General features: G+C 38.4%; 1 protein-coding gene across 2 annotated transcripts in view; it reads right to left on the bottom strand.

Annotated features, from left to right (window-relative positions):
• Positions 1–20,013, bottom strand: part of CNOT10 (CCR4-NOT transcription complex subunit 10) — a 35,790-nt gene extending 15,777 nt beyond the window's left edge. Inside the window, exons 1-10 of one of the 2 annotated variants that reach the window (XM_075053220.1) lie at positions 19,713–20,012; positions 14,157–14,248; positions 11,213–11,374; positions 10,536–10,686; positions 9,390–9,535; positions 8,401–8,487; positions 7,598–7,681; positions 6,461–6,578; positions 4,527–4,676; positions 3,159–3,361 (exon numbers count right to left, since the gene is read on the bottom strand). In XM_075053220.1, the coding sequence (XP_074909321.1) occupies positions 3,159–3,361; positions 4,527–4,676; positions 6,461–6,578; positions 7,598–7,681; positions 8,401–8,487; positions 9,390–9,535; positions 10,536–10,686; positions 11,213–11,374; positions 14,157–14,248; positions 19,713–19,734 (1,215 nt within the window). In that variant the 5' untranslated portion in view covers positions 19,735–20,012. Of the gene's footprint in view, positions 1–3,158; positions 3,362–4,526; positions 4,677–6,460; positions 6,579–7,597; positions 7,682–8,400; positions 8,488–9,389; positions 9,536–10,535; positions 10,687–11,212; positions 11,375–14,156; positions 14,249–19,712 lie in introns of both variants that reach the window. The other variant, XM_075053231.1, reaches the window with a different exon arrangement.
• Positions 20,014–20,631: the final 618 nt, after the last annotated feature.

Here is a 20,631-nt window from a genome sequence, read left to right as displayed (position 1 = left end):
GTATGCTGTTCAGAGAATAAATATGAATTCATACTTAGATATCACGGAATATTACTGCAAATTGAGTTACAAGTTCAAATTAAACACACTATTGATTTTAGTGCCTTACTTGTCATGTTGCAAATCTATCTTATAATTTAAAGACAATTCCCCTTTGCCTTTAATATTAACAGCATCCAAAGTTAATTTTTTCCTATAAGATTCCAAATTCAGGAAACAGCAAGCTGGTTTTGTGACCCAAATTCAAGCTCCCTGGTATATGACAGAACATCACAACTGTAGGAGGAATAAAGCTAGGCTTCAGGAGCCTGGCATGATCTACTGCTTTGGCTAGTCTGTAGTAAATGAAGTGCACCATGAGGGTCTGTCTTTCCTTTTTCCAGACTGCTAAACACTGTCCTTCTAAACAGAATCCTAGCTTTGTTTTTTGCCACAAAACCTATGCTAATCCCCTACCCAGCTTTCCATTAGAGATGATCAGCTGTGCCTTCTTTATCTATGTGTGATTTGTAACCAGTAGAAGACACACAGAAAACTGCAGAAATCAGAAAGCTGTGCACACTCACTGTGCTTTATAAAACTCAGAACTATCTGACAACAGCTAGCACATACACGAAGTCAGTGCGTTTTTGACCCAACACTCTTGAAACTTCAATGCTGTGCCTGTGAAGTAGTGATATAAGCAAACCTCATCTATAAAGCTATAAAGCTGTGAATATATTTCTTAAATTTTCTGAAATAGACACCAAAATAATGAGCACCATTGAAATTCCCAAGGGAAAATTTATGGATTTTGTATTTGGAAGAATTCAGATAGTGTGCAGTAAAAAACAGGCACGGAGGCCACTCTAAGAGGAAAACAGAGAGAATTCAGGATCAGAAGGAAGAATAATAGAGTGAATATAGCCATTTGTTCAATTAATCCCACCCATCCTGTGCACCAAGTGAAATGGACATACTGTGGAGATAGCTGCATGGGATCATGTAATTATAGATTACATCATCCCACCCACACACCAGAAGGGTCAGTTACAGTTAAAACAGGGAATCAAGTATGGCATCTCTTAATTTCACAGATGTACTATTTTGGTGCAACCTTCTGTTCAAAAGAACAAAGGATCCTGTCCCCACCCCCCTGAATTAACATACGGGCTTATCCTAAACAGACATGGATCAACAGGTTGAAACCAAAATGCCCCAGAGGACATGCAATACATCTGCTGTCAGCAGGTTTCCACAAACTGCCAGCAGAGGAACAAGTCTCAGCAGTCAGGGACTCAGTTCCCCGGTCGGTGGCTGTGATCGTGACAGCTTCAGGATGGAGAAGGCTGACCTCGGCTTCCTCAGCCTATGCCACTTTTAGGCTAGCCACATTACAGTCTCATCCCTCTCAACCTCTAGTGGCAATTGAGTGAGGAAATAATGAATCTTTAGAAGAGTTTTGGCTGCATGAAGAGAAGGAAGATCACATGCAAAGATTTCAGTGGAAATCAGAGCACATCTTATTATCTCCATCCAGTTTAGACCTACAAAATGAGGCCATGTCTGAATTTGGATAATGTATTTACAGTAGACAGAATTAAAAAAAAGGAGTTTATATTACTTGTACATCAGGAAAACTGTAATTAATTAACACCACCCCAGGAAGGAAGCTTCTCTTTAACCAAATACTTTTAGTAGTCCTCTACAAGAGTCTTTGCATCTTCCAATAGTTCTAGGACACAGCGCTATATTTTGTTTTTAAAGAAGATTATTCACCAGTCTGATCCAATAACCATATTCATTAAAACATAAAAAACCCTAACCTTACTGTCTGCTAAAACAGTAGCAACATACTTTCAGTCATATCTTTTACACCATAGTATCTAGCCTTAAAGTAGAGACAAAGGATCTCTACTGGATAGATATGTTTTCTCCTACTACTCCAACTAAAATTTAAGATAGAACCTCATCATTTCAAACGTGGTAAAGCAATTCCTAGAGTCTAAACATAAAAATCTAAGATGTTTCTGTCAAAAATTTTCAAAAAAAAAAAATTAACAACCCTTCCACCTCAAAGTATCAGCAACAAAAGTTATCAGATTTGTTTCTTTGCATCAAGCCTCAAAGTGAATATAAAACCTTCAAGAACAGCCCCAAAAAATTTTCCTTCCTTAGACACTACAAATGGTCACCGACTCCAATCTCACCTCACTCCAACCTGCTATCCAGGAACAGAAATCCTTGGAAGTACAGGGAGTACAGAGAAAAGATCCTGAGCAAGTTTAATTCTTCCATTTACACAAAAAAAGACAGAATTACTTGCGATGTGACCAAATTACTTGTGAGGTTGTTTTGTTGTTTTTGTTGTTGTTTGTTTTCAATATATACCATGTATTATTTTATATGGGTTTTACGTATATATAAATATAGATAAACCCCAAGATTTTTCAACCAATGTGAAATGCGTGTGGAAAGCTGAGGCATCCCAAAGTATCCATAAATAGTAATTCAAACTATTAATGTTGACACCTACATTTTAAGTAGAGAGCATTCACTACAGAAAGAACATACTGTTTCCTGTTATAAAGTGATGCCTCATTAGAGAATAATACAAGTTTCTTTCCAAATAATATCTTTATGTTTATTTCTAAAATTGTTTCAAGACAAATTAAGGTAAACCATCAGATGACTTGGAGAAATCTAACATGCTTCAAACGAATTCAGGATTACCCATTCAGATTATGAGTTGGAATGCCAAAGGGGTGTGACAGTAAATTGCCAAAACAAAATGATGCTTAACCAGTCTCTCCAGAAAAAAAAACAACTTGTAACTTTGTAAAGAGCAGCTCTAACAGCCACTTACGTGCTTTTGTTTCATCTCATGCCAATCTTTTGAATAGCCTACTCTAATTGTTCTGATCTTAGAAAAGTCAATTAAACACTGGGTATCAAGACACTGTTTCTATGGCAGTTTTCCTCCACCTGTTGCAGCTTCAGATTAAACACGCAAACACACATATACAGAAAATTAATTAATCTGGACTTACACAGAGGTGTTGCAACATTAGGCCTTTAAAATGCATAGTTCAACTCAAGATATTATTTCTTCCTTTCTGTGATCCCATGTATTTATTTCATAACTACAATCAAAATAAGGAATTTGCAAATCTACTTACCCCTTTATTGGCAGCAATGCAGCATTCTGCTATTCTCAGCCAAAGACGAGGGTTTGAGTGATAAACCTGGACTGCCTCAATCAGGCATTCAAAGGCAGCTAAGGGCCTCCCAATATGCAAGAGCTGAATTCCACAATTGTAGAGCAACTCATACCGTTTGTTAGTCAGTAGTGTACACATGGGTCTCCCTGAAAATTTTTTACCTGCAGAAAAGGATTACATCATATTGGATGTGCAGCTCAGGAGAGCAGAAAACATAACTCTGGGACAAGGAGGGAAGCTGTGAAAAATACCCAAAAACTACCAAAAACCCCTTTCATCACAGAAATTCACTAGCCTCCCTCTGTAAATAAATTCCTTCCACATCAAAGCTGATATCAAAGACAAATTAATTGTAGTCTTAATAAAGGTTGAAGTACATTAAATGCTAACCACTTAAGCTCCTTGTCACTCAAGCCAAATGTTATATAATAACATTGAATCCCATATTTGTGAGAATACACATCTTTATTACTCATATAAATTCCAGAAGAAAACCACTTTGCTGTTAACAAGCATAAAACATTTTCTGTCTTCACACTGGTACCTAAGACTGCACTTAGGTACAGGGCCAGGGGAGGAATAGGAAAATCAATAAACTGTGTGATAGTAACTAGATTTTAAAGAAAACAAGAAAGGAAAAAATTATCACTTCATCATGAAATCATTTACTTGGAAGAGAAAAAAAAAAGTATTATTAATCAAAGCAAGAAAACTTATTATAATGTTTATTTTCTTGTCTTTTGTATACTTACAACAAAAGTAGACAGATAAAACTATACATAAAACTAAACAATAGAAGAACATTTCTCATACATTTCTCAGAAATTGTTCAGTAAGAACGTTTGAGAAATACACCGTCTTCCAAATGTTAATTTAACAGTATTGCACTCCATGTTTTCTATATGTTCCAAGTTAAAACAAAATAAAAAAAACCCCACACATCCTTCAAATCCTGATGAGTCTATCTACTGTCAGCAGGACTATAAATAACATCTTTAATGATGCATAATAGGTCACAGAAACTTTATTTTGTCATATCTCCCTGACTGATGGCCAAGGACTACGAGAGAGGAGTAATTGCCCCAGCCCCATGGCACATCAAAGAAAACAGCAAAAAAGGAACATATTTTATCATCACCTATTCCTGGCAACAGCAACTATACTCTGAAATCAAGTTACAATCAAAATTCTTACCCTCCTTATCTTATGCTCTGCAAAAAGATGAAATAGGAATTTTGCTGATAATTACTGAAAGCTTCTATCCTCCATTTCCTTGATTCACCCACCCCTCTTCCACCATCTATTTTCATCTCTTAAAAGTCCTACCTGGATCTGAGCTGCCCGTTCCTAGCTGTGCACACGCATTATCATTTTCTTGCAAGGCTTTTTTAAAGTAAAAAATTCCTAAATTGTGCTTTCCCATTGCAAAGTGGATGCAGCCAAGATTGTTCCAGAACATACACCTTAAGCATTCACCTGAGAGAACAGAAAAGACCATCTTTGTAAACTGAAAAATATCACTGAGCCCATAAAATGCTCCCACCGCTCTCTCATGGGTCAGCATATTATGGTAGTCTATTAAAGATGTTCTTCAGCAAGATGCTCACGGATTATGCAGTTACTCCCTGCCTCACAAGCATTTTAATAACCTACATTGCTGTACACCATTCTAGTTCTTTTGGACGGTTGTCCTGAAATGACCTATGTATAAGCAGCCACAGATTTCCAGATCTTGTGCACCATATTCTAAGAGAGCCAGGTATAAAGCAAATGTGACAGATTGCAAATTCAAGTTCACCTAGAGGTTTTCATAGAACTTAGCATGCAAACACTTCAAGTTTTGTAACAGACAGCTCTTGTAAAAAGAAAATTCTCAAATGATGTTACCTTCCTAAGTTTTATAAAATAAACAAATATGTCAACCTAACCATACAAGCAGGAAATGCACCCTCTTTCCTAAATATATAATGTTCAGGTAATACTGTAAAGAAGTTCCTTCTAAATAATAAAGAACAGAAAATTAAACTTTTGACTTATCTACTGGTAACTGCAGCTCTACAGGGTTACCACTGATAAAAAAGAAAAAAACCACACTACCACTCTAAAAATCCAAACAACCAAGAAAAAGACCAGTAACAAAATAACCAGACATTATTTTATTGTAACCTAGGAAGACTATTAAGTGAACATTCTACTGTGCAAAAAAGCTAGTGCAAAAGAGTTATATGAAAATAAAACTTCCCAGAAATTTTTAAGTTATAAAGAGAACTCTAAGCATAAAAACGGTCAGAAAGATAAGTTACAGTAAATTCTAAAAGAAGTGTCAAAATATGCCAGAATAGGCATTATGGCAAATATTTTGAATGTTTTCTATGAAACTTATCTGTAAATACAGAAGTTTAAAAAATTTACTCAGAGGGCTAACTCTGTGACTTCTATCATCTAATTGCAATCTATGCAACAATATCTACTAGATAAAAGATCTTACAGCACAAGAAATTAAAAGTACTATCACAAAACCAGCATTGAACAAAGTAGTAAAGAAACTCAGTAGTTTTAGAGTACAAGTATTTTTTGAAATCCTAACTCTCTACTGACACAAGACACAACTTTCTCTCCATATTTTTCAATTGATATTTTAAACAGCCAACTAAAATTTCAAATATATTTAAATAATACCATATACAGTGAGGGTATATATACACAGCATATATATTTATAGTATATAAATAACTTTTATATCTAAAACATTATACAAATTTATGTGTTGTTACATTTCTGTGCATGTCTACACATATACACTTTCTAGATATAAAAGTAACTTAAAATGGCATACAGCAGAAGTCAAACCTTAACACTTCATGAAACATTCACATTTCCCCCCACAATCTTCATTATAACTGCTATAGTCTCCTCTCTGAGTACAATCTGAAATCTGAAATCTAGATCTAGTATGTTGCCTTTTGTTTCATGTCTTGATTTAGAGACCCAAATATGAGCCTTGCAAATTCTACATTTACACCTTCACAAATCCATTTTCATAGAAAATCACTACATTGACTAGAAAAATGTTCAATAAAAACACAACAGTGTTACGTGAAGGAGCACAAGAAAGATGAAAACATATCCAGCATATAAACCTATGAAATTCAGAGCCTACTCCCTTAAGTAATCATTAATATGCTTACAATTAATATCAACAAGTAGTCCTATTATAGTACACATTTAAGTACTTGCAGGATGAAGGTTTTCTATTTTACCTGTTTTCATGAAGCCTGGATGTTCAGCAATGTTTGCACTGTTTAAAAGTTTGACGGCTTTACGATAATTGCCCCTCAAATATTCAAAATTGCTCTTAAGAAAGAGAGAAGGAGCTGACTGTGAAGGAGAAAACAATAGTTAATTATCTTGTTTTAGGATTTCTACTGCTAGTGTTAAATCACTCCACAAACAGCTTGGCTCTGCTGTCATTTAAAAAAACCATGCGCTTAGGCCCTAATACTTTCAAGAAGTAGCATTTCTTTGTTGAGCACCTGATTAACACTCACCTCCTCTGAACTACAAAACTATGCATACTCTTTGTTACAGCTCTAAACCCCAACATTATTCTAGAGAATTCTGTCATGGCAATGACTAAGTGCAGAGGATCTCTTTTTTTTTTTTTTTGAGTATCTTTCTCCAACCTGTCTTCTAGCACACTCCTCCCTATGCTTCCCTCCCTGCAGAGAGTTCAACAACTTCCTCCTGGGCTGTCATCTTCCTGGTCTGCCAACAGAGACCTCATGATCCAGAATGATTTCTGTCAAACTAGCAGCTGTTGAGACTGGCAACAAATGGGAAGTGCTCTCCTCCCATTCCTTGCTCCTCAGTTAATGTAGAACTTATCTGGGATGGTGGACGTAATTCTGAGTTGAGAATTCCTATATAAAAAAAGAAACTGCTTTCTAGCAAGAGGTAAGCCTCCAAAAATTTTCAACAAAAAGAAAAAACCCAAAACCCTGCATATCCCCAAATTAATCTTTTATGAACTGGTTTAAACCACCAATGACATCAGAAGTTTGTAATACCCATAACATTTATAGTAAACTAAAACTTATTTTGCATTGCTTAAATTATAAAGCTAACTAAACATCTTTATTATACAGTGTTTCACTGTTATTTTGGTATTGTTAGCAATAAAGTGCATTTTTCTGAGCAACTGAAAACAGAACAAATAAGAAAATTCTACATTAATTACACTTGCAGAAAAGAGATTACAACCCCAACTGACTACATAAAGTGTTATTTCAGACATCCATCCTCAATAAGACTTTTCTTTGTAAAGAAAGTTAGCAAATACAGTTTTAAGATAGAAAACAGATCTAGATTAGAAAAACAATAGTCTTAAGAATACTTACATTCCCAGCTGTATTCATAACAGACTTGATCTCCCTTTTGCATGCTTTTAGTGACTTCATCTGGATATAGGCTCTCACCTTATACTGTTAAAAAAATTAAGATTAAATTTGTTAAATAAAAACCAACAACTTGTGCAGGTCTACAAGTTGAACCATATCAACAGAGATTTAGTACAGAGTATTCTATACAGAGCTTAAAAATAGGTAGTAAAAAGCTGTTCAAAAAGCCTTCCTAAAAAATAAATTCTGTTCAGACTTTCAACAACAAATTTATAGGCTTCGTATTTACAGTAAGCAGATGTACACTTTGTTCAATGGTCAACGGCTACTCTATATTCAAACACAGATACAAGCACTTAAAATGACAAACTAATTAAAATAATCTAACCTCTTAATTCCAGACATTTATCTACTAAACTGAAAACACTAATAAGTGAATGCCGATAGAGAAGCATTTTGCTTCTTCACATATTTTTCCACAGAACAGTACAGTGAAATAAAACCTCAGCTTTAGACTGTTGGAGACCTAACAGTTATAAAGTCAGTACAGCTAACTGCAGTTTAAAAAAATTATGATAAACTGCAGGGACTGGAATAGGGTTTTTTTCTGTGTTAGGTCAGTTTTTCCTCTACATGGATCTTACAAAGAGGAAGAGTTAGATAAATTCATTCTTTTGTTTTACAACATGAAATTCAAGGAGAGACAGTATCACAATTCATGCTGAACTAGATTTGAAGCAGATGGCACTGTTTCAAGAAAACTTGAACCGATGTTCTTATATAAATAATATGCAGACACTTACCTGATGTATCTTAGATTTAGCAACTTCTATTAAAGCTCCACTTTCAGCTTTTTGATTCGAAGAATCTTTATTTGTATTATTACCTGACTGTCAAACAAATAAAAGGAAGTGTTACTATTGGTCACCTTTTAAATTCAGTTTACAGATTCTTTCATAGGCTATTTTTATCACTCTCACATGAAGAAGAAAAACAAGTATTTAATAGTCAAAAAATACACATCCCACCAAGTACTGTAACTTGAGCTTAACAATCAAAATCCACGAACAACCACACCAGCCTGTGAAGAGCAGAATTATATATTAACATTAGTGTTACCCTATGCTGCTCTGTGGCTGAGGTTATTTGAAGAATTCTCTTACCCAGAAGGATGATATGCACATTCTAGAGTCTCTCTAATATTTTCTTCAGCAGAATTACTATAAACTTAAAGATAAAATGTTTTATCTTAAGTGTGACATTCCATCAACAGGAAAAGACTGAAGAGTTCTGGTTTCACTTCCAAACCACTACCCATTCTACTGATTTTTCCAAAAGACACATACAAAAGACTTCATTTAGGAGTATGCCTCATACTTTCAGATGCTATGTAAAAAAGATGCTTGATTTCCCATACTATGGTATGCAATTGCAATTCCTCTCTGACGCTGACTTCCCCTTTGAAACTTAGGGTCTCATATGGTCATAATCCAAGACAAGCAAGAAAAACTATGTATGTTTGACCCTGAAGACAACTGTCCTTCCAATGCAAGTCTCTGACTTAAGAAACACTTCTTAGCTCCCTGGGAATAAGAGAAAAGGGTAAAAGGGAGGGAATAAACAGCTGCTGTATACAATTAACTCAGTTACTAACATGTATAAGTTGCTGTCTGAAGTTACAAGTAGTCTAACAGTTTTATTATTCAAAAGTATTTTCAAAGAGTAATTTTGGATTGAGTTAAAGCATACTTCTGATAAAGACGTAGTGGCATTCATATGATTTTAAGCTTACCTCATTTTTTCCATTCTTGCTGTTATTGTTTCCCTGTGAAATCATTTTTTCCAGAACAGCGAGGAGATGCAAGGCTTTCTCAGCTTGGTAAGTTAGCAGGTATAAGTCTACAAGCAAGAAGCACACAGCCTGGGCAAACTTCTCTTCTGTATAAAGCAAAGAAGTAAAAATGATTTTACACCTCTAATACCAATCCTGCCAAACATGACCAAAGAAAAAAAATTAACTATGAAGTGGATCTATGTAACACAATGAGAAAAATCAATACATTATGTAAGAAAAAAAATGCAGACATCAACACAATACAGAGAAGTACACATACTGGAAAAAAAAAGGTAATTCATTCAAACGGCATCAGCATAAAAGCATAGACTAAAGACAGCTTAACATGTATTTCATGTTTCTAAATTTTGAGGATTGGTCTAAGCAGATCAGCACCAAAGATCCAGCATCTAAACAGACAGATGGAGCCATATACACATGTAGAATCCCACAGAACTTGAAAGGATTCCGTACAAACACATCTCTGCTTGGCTGGCCTCACAGAGTAAGTCCCAGATAGGCATATTGAAAACTGGGAAGAACTGAAGAATAATGGTAGCATTTACTTAATTTATTGAGACACACACATATACATCCTTCTGCCTTGTCACCTCTAAAATTCAACGAGAATTATGAAATTACTTCATACAAGTATGGCAATTCCACTATACAGTGTGCCATAGCTCATAAAACCTGGAGACTTTATATTCAGATATGAGCACATACAATTATGTATGACTTAATGCAGGTATTTAAAACTGCGAGTGCCCTGACAAATACACACCCGCCCATGAAGTTGTATGTTGACTCAAAATACTAGATTTTCAATAATTAGTTTGTACATTTTACATAAATACATTTTAAAGCTGTCAAAAAATCCACTTCAGTTTCATTATACTTGCCTGCTAAATGTCTCTGAAATACATTCCCCCCCAAATCAATTGTTGTCCTTCATATAAGTAAAACATATTCTTTATTCTGAAGCCTACCTACTTTTTAGAGCCATATTAGGCAAATTACAAATCACTTGTCTGATAGTGAGAAAGACTGAATGATCTTCCTGTAGTTATTGCATGAACAAAACTCTTCTTTCTGTCTACATACCGAAAGGCTCTATAAACTGGTACAGCTTCTCCCCAACTGATATAGCTTCAGTATACTGACGCAGATGATACAAAATAACAGCTTGATTGTAGTACAGCATACTATTTTCAACATCATCTAAACCATCCATTTCTTCAACAACAGAGTGAACCTGGAAAAAAACCCACTTGTTTCATTTAACTTTCAATACCTACAACTTTAAAAAATGTCAAATATTTAAAATAATAATCCTAAGGTATTAATCTGTCTGAAGATAGGTCAGTAAGAATTATAAGCTAATAAAATGTATTGTTGTTCCACATAAATCCAGCAAAAAATTTACAATGAAATAGAAAGCTGTTAATTGAGTAGCAAAGTAACATTTTCACTTCTTTATTATTTCACAAACTATTTCAGGTTAAGGAAATTTCTATTGAAAAAACATAGCAGATCTTTCTAGGGCTATAACCTCTGAAACATTTCAGCTTCAGATCAATTTCAACAATAAGTAAAAACTTAACTATAAAAAGTGTCCTAAATGATTAAACAGACTCAGAGTTTAAAAGTAATGTTACTATCTTATTTCTTTATTAAATCTAGAAGACAAGGGGCAGAAGTTTTATTCCTATTTCACTGGAAGATCTCACCACCATTAACAGTACTCAAAATCAAGTACCATATCAATATCTTTGCGTTACCTGGTTCTTCAGCTGGTTAAGGGTTTGTCTCAAATTGTCTGTTGTAGTCTGGTTACTTTTACAGAACTCTGCAACTGCAGTATTCAAAGTTATTTTGTAGTCATCTTTGTTTATGTCTTGAAGGGTATTTAGGTGTTGTAAACAAGCATCATAGTTTCCAGCCTGGAAATTGCAAACATACCAGAAACATGCATTAGAAGATACAAAGTTTAAACTAGCAGGCTACTAAGTTTTAATGAAAGTATCCTCTGTAAGTTTAGAAGGCAAAGTAGTATTTCCTTTTATCAACAGCAAGTGAAGTGAACCAAACCTCTACACACGTACTTCATTATTTATGCAGATTAATATGTATGAGAAGAAAGTCTAAAAGTTGAGGTCATGTCCAAACTTCAAAAGAATTTTGTGGAGGAAGGACAAATGGAGTAGCCGATTATTATAAACATGTTTCCATGAAAAGTATTCTGATTTCTCTTTGTTGCATTATTTTAAGTTTCAAGATTCTTTATTTCCTCAGTTTTCATGGTCTTTCCCCATCACATGCATATTGAGCAGCTTCAGTTGCTTACTTAAGTCCCATCCTATCATTTTATGTTTATTCCTCACTTAATCTGGAGAGACTGTGAGTTACAATTTAGTCTGTGGAAGTCAGCTTAAGATGGGTTGGAAAAAGAAGGCGTCACTTTCCCAGTAAAGGTCTAAATAATATTTTACAAGTTTTAGCTGTTGAATTAAGTATTCAATCATCTAGGTATGTCTAAACAGAAACTAGGATCCAAGCATGATGCTCCTCTGAGGTGTGATTATAATCAAGAAACCCCTTTCTCGGACTTCAGGAATAAGCAAGGACTTCAGAATGGCTCATTTCTTTCTGCTTTCAGTTTTAGTCTTTTCTGTGTTTGTGCAGAAGGAATTTAGTGGCATCGAGGAATGAAAGAGAACTCCAGACTGTTTCAACTACGTTAAGCCTAAATGATCCTTTACTCTCTACTGTTCAGTTCCTATCCAGGAATCATCACCTTCCCCTCTTCCATATCAGAGTTACTTCCAATCTGGTCAGTCAGAAAAGCAGATTCATTTCTATCTCTGTCAATGCTTCACAATCAAAAGCTATGCTCCTGGGTACCACAACCACTCTCCACTTCCTTTTTAACTGCTATTCCATAGAGCTTCTCCTGGGCTCCTGCCTAACCTCCTCTATTAAGGGAAGAATTACAACAGAGAAAGGCTCTGTGGTCCATCTGCTCTTCCCAAGAAAGTTGCCATTCTGCAGCTACTTTCAACAGAGCCATCCCAGTTCCTTCAGTCTCCTGTGAAAGCAGTTATACAATTTACAGAGAGAGGTAGCAGGACCTTAACACACAGTATTTCCACACAACTTCAAGTATCAACAGCATGGATTACCTAGTGATCATGTGCATGAACACAGGGACTTGCAACTCAACTGCTGGCATGCTCTTTAATTAAGACAGTTCATCACCCAATGATTTTCTTCACATGTTCACACTCAGAGCTTCTCTTCAACAGGAGTAGCTTTCAGATCACAGCAACAAGGATTCTAACCATGGTTGGACTAAAAACTTTGAACCCTTAAATGCTCAACCTATTTTGTGATGTTTTCCACAGCTAACAGTCCTTTACTGCACTCTACTAGACAGGTTCTAGAATATACTATACAATTCTATAGTAATTCTATTGAGACTGAAATCGGAAGCACAATACGATAAAGCAGCACACAAGGCAGTCCACAAAGCTATTTACAGCAACTTGGTAGCAAGCAAAACTGGCAAACAAGGCACCAGATTAATTCTGCTCAGATCTGTCACCACCTCACAACTCCATGAAATTAGGGAGTTCTTAAAGCAAGAAAAAAGTCATGAGATAAACAAGATACAGTGGACCAGTATAAAACCAAAGATGAAGTCATCAACAGACCAAAATATTTTAGCACATAGATTTGTGGGCAAGGTGGAAAAGAGACAACCCTTTCATGTGCCTTCAGTTCTCAGGATCAAATGCCAATGAGCAAAAAGTTACTGAAAAAGAATAATTGAGCTAGAAAGCACTCAAGACATCAGTGAACAATATCAGCTGTAGTCAGCTTAAGGACCAACTACATGCACTTCATGTCACAACATTCCAGACAAAATGAAAGTAATGAGTGAAATATACAAGCAGGAATCTCAAAAGACAGTATTTAAATTCTTCCCCTGATCTATTTAACACATCCAAAACTGAATTATGCAAGGCATTGTGATAATAAGAGCACAACAATTGAAAGGAAAAGCAATTATACTTCCTCTCACTTACTACACTAAATAAAATTAGAAGACAAAGAAGTAAACTGAAACATGTGGTACATGGTACATGGTGAATTTTAACACACACATAAAATCTTCCAAGAAACACAAAACAGGTAGTAAATACTGCCTATAGGTGTTAAGTGTTGAAGAATATGTTTTAATGTAAAGTGACAGGATAGTATACAATGCTTTTTGTGAAGGAATACAGCAAAATGCTAAAATGAAAAAGGTTTGTTTGGTTGCTGTTTTTTAAATACATGTGGTTCCTTTAAACCCTTTAACACAACAATTTTAGCCTGAAGCAATTAATTCTTCAGAGAGATCATGCATTTCCAACACTGATACAGAATAGCAGCCTGCTGCTTCTAATTAACTCATTATACAGCTTTTAAGGCTACTGAGTTTTGAGAATCAAGATTAAACGTGCTCTTGTACACTTTGTTCAAGTACCCCCTTCAGTCTTCTCACATCATAGCAGACAGAAAATGCATGTGCTGACTTTATAACACTACTAGTGCTACTTCTGATATAATATCTCATTAACACATTTGCAACCATGCTAAGAAAACAGGAAAAATAATTATATAGGCCCACTTAGCAGTTATGTGGTAAATTAGAAGTCTCAGAGTTTGGCTTTGTCTTACCAGAAAAGCTTGTAATGCACTGCTTGACAGTTCCTTTTCCTGATCAGTAATCCCAGAGGTACCTGCTCCTTCATGTTTCTCAGTACTTTGATCTGTAAAGTGGACAGAAGATTACAAGAAAGTTTGCAAATGTGATGACAGCTATTCAGTTTAAAAATTTTGTTTCTTCCAGTTCTTAAGATCCTCCTGCCAGTACAAGTAACTTCCCAGGTAAATGCAGCACTGAATCGCTACTACACTAAAATATCTCAAGTTATCCTACACTCCTAGTGAATTCCTCTCCAAAAAATGTAAATGTAATAATCCTAGCTAAGTTACCGTGCTCAATCAATAAGCAAAGTCCTACAAGTTAACTGACAATGCATACACTTTAGATTTCTCTTTAAAGCTGCAACCGTACACTAGGATTGTCTTTATTTGCACAAAAATTAGCTGTGAAGGCCACACATCATAGAATAAGTACCACCCTGGGCTAGATGAAAAACCCATGCATCTTGTGTGCTGCTTCCTAAACAGCAAGAGATACTTTAAGGAACAACACAAAAAACAGAGCAAACACCAGAACTTACACCCACCTCCCTGCTTTGGAAGAATAAGTCTCCCTAAATAAGAGGCTGCAATCAAACCATCATTAAAAATAACCACTGACAGACTTGATATATCTTTTTTTAAAACTCTCTATACTTTCGTACTCTTTAGTATACTCCATCAAATGTTATCTAGTGATTATACTGCACGACATGAGCAAATGCTGCCTATTCACTTTCTCAGCCTCACTCCTGATCTTGCAGATCTTTCTTTGAATCATCTTTCTTCCAAGGTGAGCAGGCACAGTTTATTCTGCATCTTCTCCACTTTTTCCCCAGAATCTTCTCTAGTTCTACTATATCCTTTTCCAGGTTAAGACAACAAGAACAGCATGTAGCAATTATGATGGTGGCCCCTTTGAGCATTTATATTCCAATATAATAAGGTTTTAATTGTCTTCAATTTCTTTTACATAGAATTCCTAATGTTTTACCTTTCAGTCACTACTGAGCATATTTTTCAGAAAGGAGTCTACTGAACCCTTCTGTCATCACACAATTAAGAATTTAGTAAAGTTGCATTAAAAATCACAGCACAGGCATTCCATGTCAAAGAAGCTGGAAAAAACGCCACCAAACCCTTCCTTGTACTGAACGCAAACTACTGCAGGAAAAAAACCAATGCAAAACACGACACAACCACCACACCAGACAGCTTATTTCTAGAAGCATTAACTCGTGGTACAACATACAAAAATAATTTAATGTTTTCAAAACAAAGACTTTATAAACCAGCAATGGTTTCCACTCTTGCAGAAAATTATTTCTTGAATTTCACAGTGGAAGCTTTGTTCTAACCTACCTTTTGCTATCTTAATAGGCTAGGTAGGCTTTGTAAATTCAATGTCTTCTTTCTCTTCCTCAGAATTCACAGATGTAATGCAAACTCTGCTAATTTTGTTTTCACTTTGAACAAATGAAAACACTTATCTGTGAGTTCCACTGCAAAATCCATTCCCCATCACCACCAATATATCTGGATCATCTGCTACTGACTATGAAAATTTACAAATATAAGACAAACAACAACAGTAAGGGCAACCAAACCTCAGAAGATTCATCAATTAACATCCACAGTAGGAATAAACCAGACTTAGTAATCTATTTATAGTTTGTGCTTGTTGCTGGGAAGATAGCGAGATCCCTTCCATTGCCCTAGGCAATAACACATTTGAGCAAGGACTGGAAATATTTGGTTGTGATTTTCATCCTGCATCAAGATGCCAACAAGGTTCAGATTTTAAAATCTCAACAATCTTCCATGTGCAAGTTACAAAGTAATCCACTGTGATTTAGACAAAACTCAGGATTCAGCAATTTTAGTACTCCAGAGGGATGGATCCTCAGGGGGCTACAGAACTGCATGCACCTGCTATAAAATCTGACCATGCATAAGGCATGATCAACACCACTTGCACTGCCTTTTCTTTGAAAGGGAAAGGTGGGAGAAAAAATTAATATAAAAAAGCTCAGAAAATTTTTGACGTGCCAAGGTTTTCTGCCGCAAAAGAGGAAAGGAACCAGCAGCACTTCTCCTTCAAGCTAAATATAGACTAGATCTGATTCCTGCTCTAAATCTTGTGGTTGCACAGCTGAACAGAAGAACAGCAAATAAGCAAATGCATCTTCCCTCAAACTTCCATGCTAACAGTTACATTATCTGCTTTACTTGCTCAGCACACCTTTTAGATTATGCTAGTAAAAGTAACAATAGTGCAGAGACTTGAGACTCTAAGACTTCTGAAGTTGATAATGCTTGGTCTGGTCAAGAGTTTCCTCACACGAAGGTTTACATAGCAGAGTGCCATCAACTACCGAGTGCATTACTCATTACTGCCATTGTATGCAAGCTCGTAAAAACAAGCATCTCAAACGAAGGTGGGCTTATGGAAGTCCAAATCCCGAAGTAAAATGTCTTCAGTTAAGTGAAAGATAAACCAAAGAGACTGTTGTCTAAGTTGTGTAATAAAAGCACCACTTACATAGCTGTTCGATGTATTTCCTAGGGAAAAATCAGGATAGGTCTACAAATTTCACTGTGTCTCTAAGTCTGCTGGTACATTAAAAAAAAACCAAATTAAACTGGGGAGTACTTTAAGCAAAAACAGAGCTGTCCCTTCTCCTGTAAAGTCAATTTTATGGCTGTAATCCGATCAACTGGACCTACCTCGACTCAGTAAACAAAGCAGGTTTGTGAAACCTGAACTAGAAGCTTATCAAGAAAGAATAAAACTAAAGTCCTGCTGACATGGTTCACAGCATAGCTCTTTCCTTTGGAAAAAAAACAAAACAAAACAAAAAACCAACCAAAAACAAAAACAACAAAACCACTTTGGCTACTCTCTATCCTTTTTGCCCAGACACACTTGAAACATGTTAAAGAGCTAAAGGTCCTTCTAATCTACTGTAATCCTGCCGCTCTTGTTTAGACCAGGATCTACTGCTTCAGCTGATCTTTATTATCAAGAGATCTCACAGACAGGAGTCACCTAAAAGCTGGCTGGCTCAAGATACTGAAAAGAACCCTCCAATTCCACCTAAATGGGGGGAGAAAAAAAGTACTCCTGCTCTCTCAGCTGCAAATGGCAATCAAGTGCAAGACCACAGCAAGTTAAAACTATTATTTCCACATTTCTTGAGGCATTTGAAAATGAAACAGGTAGAGGCATTGTTCCCTGTCAAAACATAGAGCATGTCACTTGCTCACTCAGATCTAGTGATCTTCAGCATTCTTGCAGAAGCATGTGGTGTGGGTAACACAGGGCACACCAGTCACTACCAACATGCTCCTATCCATAAAGTAGCTACAACTATCAGCTGAAACATCTGAAATGGTGCAGAATCTCTGCTTTACAAATGACAGGACTCAATTTATCTCTGTAAATGGTATTTACACATGGACCTGTTAGTTTAACTTTTCATTTTGTCCAACTTTCAAAAGTACAGAGCAACTCTAAAACTAATACACATCAGGCTAGTGATGAGGGGCAAAAGGGGCAAACTGGAAAAGGTTGTAAAAATCAACTGCTCAGATTTTGATCTGGAGGAAGCTGCTGCACTGAGTTTGAAGTTAAAGAAGCAAGTGAGGAAATTATCTTCCTAGTTAGCAATCCTGGGGCTGAGCAGCAGAAATGTCATGGAGGTTTGTTTGCTTTCCACAAGCAGGCAGTTGTTCCTACTGGAGAAGTTACATCACAGTGGACAGCAGAACCAGAACTGGCTCTACAAGAGGAGAACAAGGAAAAGCATGAGACTGCCAACTCAAAAGGGAGATTGCTCTCCTCATTGGCTTGCTGCCACATCATTTAAGCAACAAGAAGCCCATCTCCCACATACACATACCCGAAGACACCTGGAGAGTGACTGCAATCATTATCCTTCTCATACCTGTTCTCTGTATCTCCAAGCACTGCTATTCCTGAGCTCTCTTGTTCCTAGGCCCTGTAAATTATGCATGAAGAGTGCTGTTGGATACCAGAGCACCTCTAGAATTATCTTTTATTTCCAAACTCTACAAGCAGGGGGATAATCTCTTCCTTGGAAGGGGAGGAATCTATCATCCGACCCTTGCTCCAAAAGCATTTTGAAGGGTATGAAGACCAGCCAGAGCGTTCAGCCCTTATAAGATGACAATTTGTGGCACCAAGACTACAGTTTTCTATGAGACACTGTACTACTAGTATAAATGTAATAGACTTCAATATTGTATGATAAAAAGCAAACACTTCTCAATGGAAAGTTATTTGTAACTCACTGCTATGAACAAGTATAGTACGTAGAATATCTTGCCATAGCTCACATCTTTGATTCATTTGGGCACATACTTTCTTTTAAGGAAGTACAACTGAAAAGTTCCTTCAACTCTTCCAAGAGCAACAACAACAAAAATATAAAACTTAATGCCATTTTTTTTCTTGTATTTTAGGAGACACAGTGCTTATAAACAAACACAGGATAGTTTAGTACACATCACTCAGTACAGTACACTAATTTTTCCCACAATCTTTTTCCAATACTGAGGAGTTTCATATTTGGCATCCAGAAAAAAAAATGCCTAAGGCAACTTTAAATAAAGCTCCCAGCCACGTAAAACCAACTGAAAAAACCCAAAGAACACCGGTAGATCCCTTTGGGTTTCCTCCGCATCGCCCTCTTCTCCATCCCCACTGAGTTGCCATCTGAGGGAAGGACCTTTCCTGCAGAGGATTTTTTTGCATGAAGGGTAGTCCTATGGGAGGTGGACAAGCAGTAGCTTATCAATGCTAATGAGTTACACAGCATCTGTACTTGAGATTTATTTCGGGTGTTTACCAGAAGATGATTTATTTTTTATCTCAGTGATTTCTCTCCACAGTGTCTTTTCCAGCCCGAGCTTAGGAAAGACCCACACATCCCCTGAAACCAAAGCGGCAACTCAGAGGGAATCAGACCGAACTCCAGAGATTAAGTAGCAACACGAAGCGTTCAAATCTCGCCAGCACCTTCCGAACGCCCGAGTTTAACACATTAACCCAGAAGATCAACTTCTGCCGCTGTTGTTCAGCTCAGGGAGACACCCACCCCCGCCATACGTCTATAACGCCCTCCCCGCTCAGCCCTTCCAGGCCAGGAGGCTGCAGCTGCTCAGCCCCCCTCACCGAGGGCACTGGGGGCCCCGTCCCCACACGCCCCGTCCGGTGACCCGCCAGGACAGGCGCCCACAGGCGGCAGGCCTCGCCGGCACCTCACACCGGGCACTTCACGCCGGCCACCTCGGCCGCCGGCGGCGGCCCGCAGTCCCGCCTCCGCGGGGGCACTACTTCCTCGGCGGAAGGAAACAGCACCGAGCGAGCCAGGTACTCGTTTCTCCTTCCGCCTGGGACGTTCCGGCACTCACCGCCCCCCGCGCGGGAGCGTATCCCTCCGCGCCAGGCGGCGCAGGCCCGAGGCGGCCACGGCGGGCGGCGGCGACGGCTTCCCTCACACTCACCCGCAGCCTTGTCCGCCGCCATCTCCCCGGCCGCGCAGTGCGGTCGCCCGGTCCGAGCGCGCCGATAGGGCCGAGGCTCCCCGCGCTGCGCCCAGAGCCCGCCGCACCACCGCCAAACGGCCGCTGCCTCCCGGGACTACTTTGCTGCCGCCCTCCGCGCGCGCCGAGCCCGCCCCGCTGACTGCGCCACTCGCTCCTATTCGCCCGCCGCTTCCGGGTTCCTGGCGGCCTCGCGACGTCCGGCCGTTGCCGGGGGACCGCGCGTCTGATGTCAGGACGCTGCAGCGCTGCCCGCCGGGGGGGGGGGAGGGTGGCGAGGCGCATGCGCGTCGCACCCCCCCGCCGCCCCGGGGGCCGTCGGGGCGGGGGCGCCCTGTTGGCTGCCGGATGGCCGTGTGAGGGCTGGGAGCGCGGGAGCGGCCGGGGGAAGGGCGCGGGCCGTTTCTGTGTAGACGCTTCCGCGGCACCGAAGCGATTGGCAAGTGTCGGCCGCTGCCTCGAACGTATTTTGTCTTTTCTGCCCGGTTCAGACGTGCCGGGATCCCCTCCGGGGCAGCCAGCGCCGGCAGCGGTGACCCGGGGGCTTCCTTCAGGTGTCACTAGCTGGTGGCGAGGAAGCCTTCAGAATGTTAACTAGTTCATGCGGTTTTATGTGGATTATCAGCCTGACTGTCTTAAGTGTTGTTAAGGTGCTCATCACCATAGTAATTAATGCCGACAAGGTGGCCTCCTGTCTGCATCCTGAATTCCTTCCTAAGTGGATGTCGGAACACCCGTTCAGTCCCGCCGGCAAACCCGAGGAAGCCCAGTTTCACACCGTGAGTTTGGAGTGTCCTTGGAATTCAGTGTGCTGAGGGGCAAAGTAACCTTCATCAGACTGAAGACTCCAGTTAGCATTTGTTATTGTTGTCATTATCTT

The sequence above is a fragment of the Buteo buteo genome, chromosome 2, assembly GCF_964188355.1.
Source record: "Buteo buteo chromosome 2, bButBut1.hap1.1, whole genome shotgun sequence".
NCBI classification, from domain to species: Eukaryota; Metazoa; Chordata; class Aves; order Accipitriformes; family Accipitridae; genus Buteo; species Buteo buteo.
Note: the sequence above shows the minus strand (reverse complement) of the source record. Positions and strands in the feature narration are given on the sequence as shown.